Source organism: Amblyomma maculatum, chromosome 9, assembly GCF_055883805.1.
Source record: "Amblyomma maculatum isolate TAMU_Amacu chromosome 9, ASM5588380v1, whole genome shotgun sequence".
Taxonomy (NCBI): domain Eukaryota; kingdom Metazoa; phylum Arthropoda; class Arachnida; order Ixodida; family Ixodidae; genus Amblyomma; species Amblyomma maculatum.
The window spans coordinates 75,889,175-75,901,645 of NC_139352.1; the positions used below are offsets into that span (position 1 = coordinate 75,889,175).

A 12,471-nucleotide genomic window follows, 5' to 3' on the forward strand; every position below is an offset into this window, starting at 1 on the left:
AGGCATCAATCGTGACACTTCTGCTTTCGCAGTTTGACCTACCCTGGATAATTACTTTGGTTCGTTTACTACACCGAAGGCCCTTATTCTAGGCGACTGGACTTCACGTAGATCGTAGAATATTTATACAGTTATTCAACGTGAAGGTGGGAAGAAGCGGGTTAACTATTTAGCGGTAACTTTGCTCTTTTTGTTGCTACATTATTGTTTCTCAGGGCGCAATACCGTTTAGGCAAAGTTTTCGCTTTAAGCAAATATTCACCAACCATGAGAGATGTACAGAACCGCCGAATAATACTCAAGAAATACCAAAGTTTGCTCACCTGCCTCGTACAAAGCTATGTAAAGCTCATGAAAAGGGTGAGCGCTAATGCATATGCCGGTGTATAGGGGTTTGATTATCTTTATACGTAGATCTTCATTTCTACGCGAGACTATGGCTCGCTTAAAGCTTCGCAAGCCGGTTGTGACCGCTTCATTGCTCCGTATCATTGTGAGAACTGTAGTGGTGTATTCCTTCCTCATTTCTTCCTTTTTTATCATCACAGTACCTCAAGTTTTGCTCTAGTAAAGAGTCGATATGCCCACAACAGTTATATGCTTGGTTTATTTTAATAAGCACCTTTGAGTTGTACTTGGACGACTCAAAGAAAACATGAGCTGCTGTAACACAAGACACAGAGAAACTTGGATCACACCAACACTCAGAACTCACTCTATGAATCAGTCTTTAAGTTACAACCTTCCCGTCTTGCTAAACAAATTAAGTCATGATAATTTTGATGATCCGCGATTCAGTTCCGTTCAGTTCAGTCGTTCAGTCGTGTCCGACTCTTCGTGACCCTATGGACCATGTCACGCCACGCTTTCCGGTCTCTCACTATCTTCCTAACATCACATAACTTCATCTGCAGTGCCTCGAGGATGCCATCTAACCATCGCGTTCGCTGCCTACCCCTTCTCCGGCGACCCTCAACCTTTCCCAACATCAAATCTTTCTCCAGCGACTCCTCTCTTCTCATCAGATGACCAAAGTAGCTGAGCTTTAACTTTAAAATTTGACCCTCCAATGAACAGTCAGGGTTTATGGTCGACAATATCGACTGATTTGATCTTCTGGCAGTCCAAGGAACTCTTAAGAGTCTTCGCCAGCACCACAATTCAAACGCGTCAATTATTCGGCGGTCAGCCCTCTTCACAGTCCAACTCTCGCATCCATACATCACAACTGAAAAGACCATAGCACGAGTTATACGGATCTTGGTTGGCAGACGAATGTATCTGCTCTTTACTGCACCTTGCGCTAAACAACAAGGAGAAAGCGGCATACCTTTTAACGTACAATCAAATAAGGGCCGGTTCAGCATTATACGAAAGTGCGCATTATAGACGAGCTATTAGTATAATGCCCTCTACGTGCTTAAGAACGCGTCAAGGGTTTGCATCAGCTTACATCAGGGTACGTGGTGTCATACAGTGTAGCTTCCCATTTTCATCCGTCTGCTGGGGAAGTTGGAGAAAAGTTTGCGAAAGGAATTCAAACCTACAAGTCTAGCTCCAATTAGAAGGTGTCTATCGAGAATTGATACAGATACTGCGCATTTTTTTCTCCTAAAAACCGTCGCGGTCCATTTTCCTCTGAATGTCAAAAATTCTTCGGATACATCTGCGCTGATAACAGTTAAAGATTACACGCATGCTGATGATATTGCAGTATTAGATCACCTTAATACCGAGCTCGATAACTTCGATAGCGAAAACGATGTTCATGCTCTTTGGGATAAGTTCAAAGATATATGTTTTCTTTTTGTTTAGATAACTTCGTACCAAACAAAATTAAAAAGGCTGCAAAGTACACGCCATGGATGACAAGAGATATAATTCACCTCATACGAAAATCTAAACGCCTAAGAAGAAAGAAAGGCTCATCATGTGACGGTCTCAGTGACATTCGACGTACCATATCGCAGGCTATTCACCAGGCGAAAAGTTTTTACTTCAATAAAACTCTGCCTAGTTTCATTCAAAATGACCCCCAAAAATATTGGAACTTTTTAAGCGACCGAAAGAAACAGGTTGAGCGGATTTTAGACAATGGTACTATGATTGAAGACCCCGAGCTTATCGCGCATCACTTTAATACTTACTTTAGTAGCGTCTTTTCTGATTCATCCGATCTTCAACGTGAGAGTTCATCACATGTTCCTGATCTTCATATCTCATATCAGGGCGTTCTAAATATGATTCTGCGACTAAAGGTTAAATCTTCGCCAGGGCCTGATAATATTCCAAATGCCTTCCTTCGTCGTTATGCTGAGCCCATAGCCAGATTCCTCGTTATCATCTTTCAAGCGTCAATAACATCAGCAACATTGCCCCTAGACTGGAAATTGGCTAGAGTCGTACCAGTATTTAAAAAGGGGGACCGCCGTTCTGTTCTTAACTATCGGCCCATTTCGATTGTTTCATCTTCCTGCAAGCTCCTGGAGCACATATTGACCAATTACATTAATCACTTTCTGGAAAGACACCACATTTTATCCCCATTCCAGCATGGCTTCCGGAAAGGGTATTCTACCGTTACTCAATTAGCTACAGTAACTCATCATATTGCCTCGATTCTCGATAAACGTTGTCAAGTTGACATGATTTTTCTAGATTTTAGTAAGGCATTTGACCGCGTTCCGCATGACAAATTAATCTATAAATTACAAATCATTGATCTTCCTAGTTTCATAATTGCTTGAGTATCTGAATATCTAGCTGGCCGTAATCAATATGTGGAGATAAAAAGCCACACTTCTAACGTCCTACCAGTTACTTCCGGTCTACCCCAAGGTAGTGTGCTTGGCCCCTTACTTTTCCTGATTTTTTCTAATGATATTGTAAATGCCATTAACGAGCCTACTAAAATCCGCTTATTTGCAGACGATTGCATCCTTTTCAACGCGGTACAGAGTATCTCTGACCAAAATGCCCTAAGCTCTAATCTTACCAATATTGTAACCTGGTGTAATGAGTGGGGAATGAAAATTAACACCGAAAAATATGTCCTACTTCGCGTTACCAACAAGAAAAAACCGATTATATTTTCTTATTCTATAGAGGGCATGCTGTTAACTGAGGTCACTAAATTTAAGTATCTAGGTGTGACGCTAACGAACAACTGTAAGTGGAATTTCCATATTAGCGACATCTGCTCATCCGCGTTTCGCAGGCTTTGTTTACTGCGACATAAGCTTAAAGATGCCCCTTCACAGATTAAAAAACTAGCTTATACAGCCTTAATAAGATCCAAACTCGAGTACGCATGCGTCATCTGGGACCCACATACGAAGTTAAACATAGATGCGCTTGAAAAAATTCAGCGAAGATCAGTTCGTTTTATCTTCTCAAAGTACAGTCGCACTGACTCTGTTTCAAAACTTATGTATGGTGATGGTATCAGAACTCTGCAACCCAGACGCAAGTTTTTGCGTCTGAAATTTTTATTTTTATTCATAAACCGCAAACTTGCTCTTGATCCTTACCCGTATCTATCCCCTCTTGCAACGCGCATAACCCGCCATACCAATCCCCTTTCTCTTACATTATATTTTGCTAGGACAAACTTATTCAAATTTTCGCTCTTTCCCCGGACTGTTCATGACTGGAATGATTTACCTGCGTATTGCCTTCACTCGCTTGACTCCATTGACAGTGTGCTGCAATCAAATGATTGATTTTATCCTTATGTATTTTGTTTTTGTAGCACCGCATCAATTCATCAATTTGTTTTTTTTTTTTTTGCTTTTTTGTGTGCCCTGATCACGTACCATTGCTTCAGTTTATGTATCTTGTGCTTGTATTTCATCGTTCTCTACATCTTGTATGCCCCTCCTGCCTGGGCCTTTCGCCTGCAGTATCAAAAAAAAATAAATAAATAAATAACCAAATAAAGATGTTTAACACCTCGTCAAACTTTGTGCCACTCTTTCAATGCTAACCTGCGAAGAGAAACGATGCAAAAGTATGCTCAACAGTACTTTAGCACGTCTTAATCACTATAGGAAAATTTGAAATGGCGCTAACACACACAACCACAAAAGAAGACGTGCGATGAGACAATTTGAAATAACGATAGCACACACGTATGTATGTATGTATGTATGTATGTATGTATGTATGTATGTATGTATGTATGTATGTATGTATGTATGTATGTATGTATGTATGTATGTATGTATGTATGTATGTATGTATGTATGTATGTATGTATGTATGTATGTATGTATGTATGTATGTATGTATGTAAACTTTATTGAGATGCCTGTAAACGACGGTTTAATGCCATCTGTGATTGGTGTTCTGCCTATCAACATTTCACGATGTCGAGACACCATGTGTGGCGTCAGTTTATTCTAAACAATCAGCTGTCAGATAAATATGAGTTCATGTGTTACACTTCTAACGAAAACGCGGCCATACAAACAGGAAACGCAGCTCTATGAGCCTGTCGATGTTGAAACATAAACGGCTACATCGCATCGCAGCCTATGAGAAGAACCGGAAGGTCAACAATATTGTTGTTGTTGTTGTTGTGGCTGTAGAAAGTATGAAAAGAAAATACACGGGCCTGCTACTGGCTCTGTAGCTGAGCCACCTCCGCTGCCTCGTGCGGACAGAAGAGAGAAAGTAGAGAAGAAAGAAAAAGGAGAGGGAGAGAAAGACGCGCGCCGCAACAACAGCCGTCGTCCACCACCTAGGTGGTGGCGGGTGCAATGACGGCCTACAACAGATAAATATTTGGTGGCAGGCTAGCAGCGCGCATGGTCATCTTTCTGGTACTGGCAATATCGGCAAATCAGAATTGATTGATTGATTGATTGATTGATTGATTGATTGATTGATTGATTGATTGATTGATTGATTGATTGATTGATTGATTGATTGATTGGTTGATTGATTGATTGATTGATTGATTGTTTGATTGATTGATTGATTGATTGATTGATTGATTGATTGATTGATTGATTGATTGATTGATTGATTGATTGATTGATTGAAACCTTTATTGAGTGCAAATCAGGAAAGACGCTTGCAGTCGCAGTGCGAAAGTTCATATACAACAAAGGAGTAATAAAGAAGAATACATTACAAGCAACTGGTAGCGGATCATGTGGGCAGAAGCACAAGATTTGGCAAAAAAGAATGACGATGTTCCGACGCCTCGATAGGGCAGGCTTAGTGCACGCACGCTCACGTCAGCCTGGACATGCCGACGGCAACAGCACGTCGGATTGATCTGTCGGTCCAGAATAGGAGGTCGCTCAGAGACAGCGGAGATGAGTCAAGAGGAGACGCCTAGCGTCCACCTGCTCTCCTCCCTTCATGGAGCTGTCAGACCGGCCGCTGCCGCATGGTGGCGCCCAACATCATCGCTTCTTACCGCTTCTCTGCCTCCTCCTCCATCCCGTAGACGTATCTAGAGAAGACAGAGACGAAGGAAAGCCTCAGGATGAGGACGTCATTTGGATTACTCTTAGAGCCCACCTTGTACGCTGGCGTCCAGTCTGATGTATCTCCTCGTTGTTCTGCTCGGATGCTGAAGCTCGCATTTCTCCGTAAATGGGGTGCGAATCGCTCCTGGAAAATGTGCGAGACGTACCTAAATCAGAGTGACTGCTACAACTGCTCAACTGCTATGGCTGCAATCACTGCAATTGCCTGCAAACCTGAGCAATATTCCGGGCGCCACTACGAAATAATTACACTACGGTACAGCAGTGCTTTTCATAAGTTATCTGTCTCTCACTCCCTTGCAACATCTGTTTACTCGTATAGGCGCAAATTAAAAACAATCAATAGAATTCAAATAATGACTCCTTATTCAATTCCAGCGGGCATCGTTTTGAACAAGGAACAACCGAATCATTACAGCTCTAGTGATAAGTGAGGAGAGAGCTCTCATTTTGCACCTTGCCTTCATCTTCGCGCCTCGCTGTCGGGATTACGGGTTTTTCAACTTCTCTTTTCTGTTTATTTCTTTTTAGGTAGCACAACTTTTAGATGTTTTAACGAGGCCGTCTGACGCAATGGTAATTGCGTTCCAAGCAGCGTTAAGTTGTAAGCACCGAGCAATCGGTTTTAAGGCAATCTGCGGAATTGTTCGGACGCAGTCATCCCGGCGCCCCGCCGAGTCGAACAATCGTGACGGATCCAACAAGGAGATACTATGGAGCATTTTGCATAGTCTGCGACAGTAGTGATAGATGGGTGTAGGGAGCGGAGGGGGGGGGGGGGGGGGATTAGTTGTCGTATTGAATACGGCGTGAAATTTTGGCAGTCGACACCTGGCGTGGCACTTGTGAGACCCCTCATGCAAGTGCGACAGTTACTGCGCCTTTCCTTTCCTGTACACCAATTTATTTTACATGGGAGGAGGGGGGGGGGGGCGCATTTTGTGCAAAATTGTGGTTTAATCGCTGATCGCTGGTCACCTGAGGTTCTAACGGGTGTTAAATAGTTCGTTGGGTCTATGCACATAAAATTTCTAGCCGAGTCGAGCTTTAAAATGCGTGAGGAAGTCGTACCGGTGACATCTAGTCATTGAAACCGTAACGAGGGTGTAACTTCCGATGGCGGTGGCGATAAATCATTAAATTGGTTTACAGAAAACGAAAAGTGCATGTCTCTACTGCACTTGATTCGAGTGACGACCTAAATAAACAATGAAGATTATGTCTACTCCCCTTTATCCCCATCCATGGCCATGAGCCTTCCCATTCAATAAAGGACATTCAATCAATCAATCTACTGCACTTCGCGTTGGACATCTGAACCGCGCCGTAAGTGAAGGGGGGGAGGTGGGAGTCAAAGAAGAAAGTCATAGAGGAGGGCTCCGGAATAATTTCAATCAGCTGGGTATTTTTAAGTGCACTAACATCGTACAGCACGCAGATGCACCTTCATTTCGTCTCCATCGAAACGCAGCCGCCAGCGGTCTGAATCGAACCCTGATACTCCGTTTCAGTAGCCGAGCGCCTTAACCACTGAGCCACCGTGGCGGGTATGCTGGAAGAACCAGCAACAGCAGGAGGGCGCGGGCGGTACAAGACATTGTTGTGGCTGTAAGAAGGAAAAGAAAATGCGCTGGCCTGCTACTTGTTCTGTAGCTGAGCCACCTCCGCTGCCTCAGTGATTGATTTATAAGAAGGGAAAGGCGCGGTAACTGTCTTACTTGTTTTCTGTGGACACCTCAACCGCGCCGTAAGGGAAGGGAGGAAGATGGGAGTGAAAGTGGAAAGAGAGAAAGAGGAGCCGTAGCAACACCAGGTGTTGGCCGTAGTGGAGGGCTACGGAGTAATTTCGACCACCTGGGGATCTGTAACGTGCGCTGACATCGCACAGCACACGGGCGCCTCTTCGTTTCGCCTCCATCGAAACGCAGCCGCCGAGGTCGGGTTCGAACCCGGGTACTCCGGCACAGTAGTCGGGCGCCTTACCACTGCACCACCCCGGCGGGGCCCTCCGCTGCCTCGTGGGGACAGAAGAGAGAAAGTAGAGAAGAAAGAAAAAGAAGAGGGGAGAAAGGCGCACGCCGCGACAACCATCGTCCACCACCTAAGCAGTGGTGGGTGCAATGACTGCCCACAACAGATACACATTCGGTGGCTGGCTAGCCCCTGCCGTAAGCGGCATCGACCTACCGTCCCAGCCCCGTAAGGCCAGGAACTGCCACCCTTCACCACCTCCCCGCAGAACTCTTCGCCTAGAGACAGAACGCAGTTTTAAAAATCTGTACCGAGTTGAAGCACATCGAGAACGATGTATTTTATTTATATGTATATACCCGAATGCCAACTTTATACTAATATTTCCCTGATTTCCATGACATCAAAAGTTTTTTTAGCATAATGATGCTCCAGCAAGACGGCATATATGAATAAAGTAACCTTCTCTTCGGTTGGCTTCCGCAGTTGATCAAGCGGTGGGTTTCAGCACTTTCAACTGTGTTCATAGTCTGTTTTTTGCTTCTCAAGTTAGCATAAGCACAACTAGCAGATTACTTTGAAAAACAAAAAAAAGCCTCTTCTTCTGTATAACGGCTTCTAATAAGTACCATGTGAGAAAGAAAACAATGCTCTTGTGGCGCGCTTGATTGGCATTTTGTTTTCAAACACGTGTAAATAGGAAATTCGAATCAATTCCTCTTTTTGCAGAGCTTGCTGCACTCTATGCAGTCAATGGTCCGATTCCCTCTGGGTTGTCTGCTGTACAAAGGTATGCTCCTAGTGAAGAAAAGGCGGGCCATTCGTTTGCCTGAATACCTGCTGGACGTCTGTAGTTTCTCCTGCGGTGCCTAGCAATGCTGACGCTTACTTGGCTTTACAAACTTTTTTACAAGAAAAATTTCCTTTTATATTTTAAAACAGCGTATTAGCAGCACGCAACCTGCAACCTGTTTACCAGTCTTCCTTGTGGGGGAGGATGGGGAGGAGTTAGGTAGTATTCCGAGACTCGTTTGCGTTGAAATTGCCGTTTGAAACTTTACACTGAAATTACTTTTTCTTTTTCAAACTTTTTCTAATGAGCAGTTTCCAGTCCAATAACTGGGCCTGGATATCCGAAGCGAAAAGGTTCAGTGATGCACAAAGTTTCAACGTGTAGTCTGCACACCGGCGAGTCTGTCTCTTCTTCCATGGCGTCGTCGGCGTCACTCTGTTGGCTGCTGACACTGGTGGTAGGCGCGGCTAATATCCGCCTTTGACCTCAGCCGGCAACACTTGATATTTCGAGAGCCGAGGCCCACAGTACACTTTTTACAATTATATTCCAGAAATAAGCCTCGATCGCCTTCATTTCACGTCTAATCGCAATTTTTCTAATCGTATAGTTCACACATTAGGTTACGAAGAATCCCAATTTTTTTGTTAAGTCTATTATCTTTATTATAAAATCTTTAAGATATTAATCAACTTCCTCGTGCAAAATGACCTACTTGAAAGAAAGAAATGAATCGTGCAAGCAAAGCGCAAAACCTGCCTAGCTCAAAAACATGTCGCTCCATCGCTGCTTTTTCTACGAGGTGTGCCGAGAGCCTTCCAATACTCGTCACTCTAAAGAGTGCCCTCATTAGCGACGAGCTCCGCTCCAGCGTCGAATTTAATCCTACGTGATATTTCAAAGATTACTATGAGTGCTTCACGTGTTCACATTTTAGAGCGATTGTTGCTGTTTTAAGAAGTTCCTCATTACGGCGATTTTTTGGCATTTACATAGAGCATAATGAGCACGGTCATAGTCTACGCTAAACTTTTTTGTCTCCTGAAGATTTGCTTTAATCACGTAATGTAAGCGACTACTCTCATGGGACCACATTTTGGCATATTACAGCATTTTTTTTTTACTTACACTATATAATTTGCATTCAACTCGCCGGTGAAGAGATTATGAGAATGATCTCACGCGAAAACTTCGCTTACAAAACATGCAACAATGCTGACCTAAAAAGCATACCTGACTAACCAGGCTTATCAGATCAGAATCACGATGCTAATATCTTAATGCATTTGAATCAGCAATTGTTTCAAAATCAACCTGATCCTATTCTCAGCAACATTTACAAAGGGTAGGAAGTTAAGAACCTGCAATTTAATTTCCTTCAATAGCATTTTCCACGCATTTAATCTTTGGCGGCTTCTCGTATAGTAACTGCAGGGCTCCTATAGACACGCTCTCCTCTGTCCAAGAAAACAGGTTCACGATCTCAAATGAACGCTTGCATGGCAAATAGTTCGTTCAAGAAGTTTTGAATGACGTTCTGAAAGCCAACAAAGGTCAGGCCAAACGCCAGTGACAATGGGAGCGCCGGCAACGCCGACTGCATGACGGCCAAAAGAAAGAGCGTCACGCAGACGCCTACCAGGATTCCGATGAAGCTGGCGAACACGATGGCCCAGTCGCCGAACGTCGCCACCTTGCCCACAAGTACGCTGTAGAAGACGAAGTCGCCGAGCCCCATTTTGATTCCTTGACTCTCTTGACTATCCGAGTCGCTGTCAGAGCTCGAGTCGTCTTCATCTGCCCTCGCACGAAGCTGTTTCTTTACCTTCGCTTGCACGCCTTGGTCAGGAAGCAGTCTTGTAGCCTGAGGGGGCGGCATTAGCTGCTGCAAGGGGACCGGTGGCACGATTTCAAGTTCATCTTGTGCATTGGGTACGGTTGCATCGTAGGATGCCCGGCGGTCCAATAGCTCGGGCTCTGACGACCTCCGGCTTGCTGTGGCTGTAGATGCTTCAGCGACGTCTGAAGGCCGCCGATTGGAGGGGCGGCGCTGAACCTCTCTGCGACGAGGAGCGGACTCCGGTGGTCCAGCCTGCCGGCTGGCCATCCCGCCAAACGTTCCAGCGACCATGGTGGAGAAGATAAGTCCTGGTTGCAGTCCCTCCTTTCTTTCCTTTGCAGTCTCAACTAGAATCCTGAGCGGCCCTATGACGGCCAGTACGGCGACAAGGTCCCAGATGGGAATGAGACAGAGCACAACCCAAAGGGTCCAGGCGGGCAGGAACTTGATAAGGATGAGCGCCATGAAGGAGGATTCGACGATCAAGTAGAACTGCTGAACTATGAGTGGTCCCTTGGAGAGTATCACGGTGAGGCCAAGAGCCATGAAATTGTAGACGAAGAAGCCCACGGAGAAGACGTCCATTGGTATGTTGTAGGTGCCGGAGATGATGCCGATGTATGTTAAGGGCGAAATGATGAGTATCAGGGTGCAGGAGAGGGTGATCCAAGCACCGATGATGCTGTAGAAGCGGTAGTAGTACAACGTCACCATGAAGACCGTCATAGTGATGATCACGCCCAGCAGCATGAAGGCATTGGCAGCTGCGTTCCTGGCTCGGCTGAAGGACATCTGCTCATCGCTGTCCGGAAGCGGAGTATAAGGCAGCGTGGCGCCTTGGTTGTCAAGTACCTTTGGACTCGCGGTGACTGTGATAACGACGAGCATCATGCAGCAGGTTACGGCTGTCAGAATCCGAATGACGTGCCTCAGAGCATCGTCCAGTGCTTCCCAAAGAGCGTTCGCAGGAATTGCAGAGCGTTCTTCTTCTCCCGCCATGATTGCAGCTTCTGACCGACCGTTTTTCGCCTTCACTTCTTCTTTGTTCCTGATGATATGGCACGTATTGTTACGCACGTTCTACGTATCAAATAGCGGCTAATTGAAATCAGGCCATTTCAACGATGCGCGGCACAAACTGAAAACACGGCAATCAGCGCTCTGCACGCAAGCAAAAATTCTACTAATAATGACATTTCATTCATAAGTCATTTGCCTTTACCAATATCGTTAGACTCATATCCTATTTATTATCATGAGAGTAACGCGGAACGAATTGTTTCTTGATATTAAAACTTACGTGCCCTTCAAGCCACGTAATTTTCAGCAGTTTATTTGCAGTGAGATATGATACCAACTTCAGCGATCATGTATCCTTATAAACAGGTCAGACATCTTTGACAGACTTAATAAGTAAGCACCGTTTCTTTATGGAGCAACAGAATCCGAGCAACGATATTGCCGCGAAACCTTCAAAACAGTAATTGTTGTTTTTTAACAGCCGCCGGCATACAGGCTTATCACTCTGATTCTGGACCGCGTATCAGTTCCGCAATCTTTGTTTGTTAATGCTCGATGTCGCGAGTCACACCTTTATCAGTTTTATTGTAGCGCAAGATGCACCGCGATCTGTCTGGAAGGTTCCGGCCACTCGGGTGTCTTTCCACAATGTGTTTGCGACGTTATCTAGATTGTTCTGTGCAACCTTTAAATTTTGCGTTGCCGAGTGTGACGAGCATTCTTTGTTCGACGATCGACGAGTACGTTTGTTTCTATCGCCGCCGCCGAGTTGCTTAGTTCTTTTGCGGGCGCAAGTCAGCCCAAATAAAGAGTTCCTTTAGTGCAATCATCGACCCCTTCATTTGTGTCGTCGACCTCGTCACCACTACGTGACAATATACCAGAATGCCTTCAGCAGCGTCTGCTTTCAATATTACCGTAAAGTATACGTAGAGGCAACCTAACTCCGCAGTGGGTGTACAAATAATCGCTTATACCAGCTGACTCCTCTTTTTCGAGAGTGCCTATTTTCAACTCCATATTTCTTACCCAGACAGACTGAGTTGTATGTATGAAAAGTTGTAAACAGCAACAGCGGGTTTTTAACTTGGCGCTAGGTGTCTGTTGCTAACCATCAACGTCCATATATCTGACGTGACGTGTTGGGTGCGGTCATCCCAACAGCTACTCGTTCCGGAGGCATCAACAAGCGATACTGGGCCTAGTTTGTTTTTCGAAGTGTAGTAAAATGGCCAGTTTGCTGGAAAGTCACATTTATAGAAGCCACTTCGGACAGTCGGGTTCACGGTGGTATCCTGGTTTATCTGGAAGCCGAATCATGAATTTTGTCTTATCCAGAGGGAGCA

General features: G+C 44.8%; 1 protein-coding gene across 1 annotated transcript; it reads right to left on the minus strand.

Moving 5' to 3' along the window:
• Positions 1-9,748: 9,748 nt before the first annotated feature.
• LOC146179456 (presenilin-1-like) lies at positions 9,749-11,104 on the minus strand. The gene has a single exon (XM_084580199.1). The coding sequence runs from the start codon at positions 11,102-11,104 to the stop codon at positions 9,749-9,751; it is 1,356 nt and encodes a 451-aa protein (XP_084436325.1).
• Positions 11,105-12,471: the final 1,367 nt, after the last annotated feature.

Coding starts and splice junctions, on each gene's coding strand:
- LOC146179456 (XM_084580199.1), bottom strand. CDS start 11,104: ATGGCGGGAGAAGAAGAACGCTCTGCAATTCCTGCGAACGCTCTTTGG.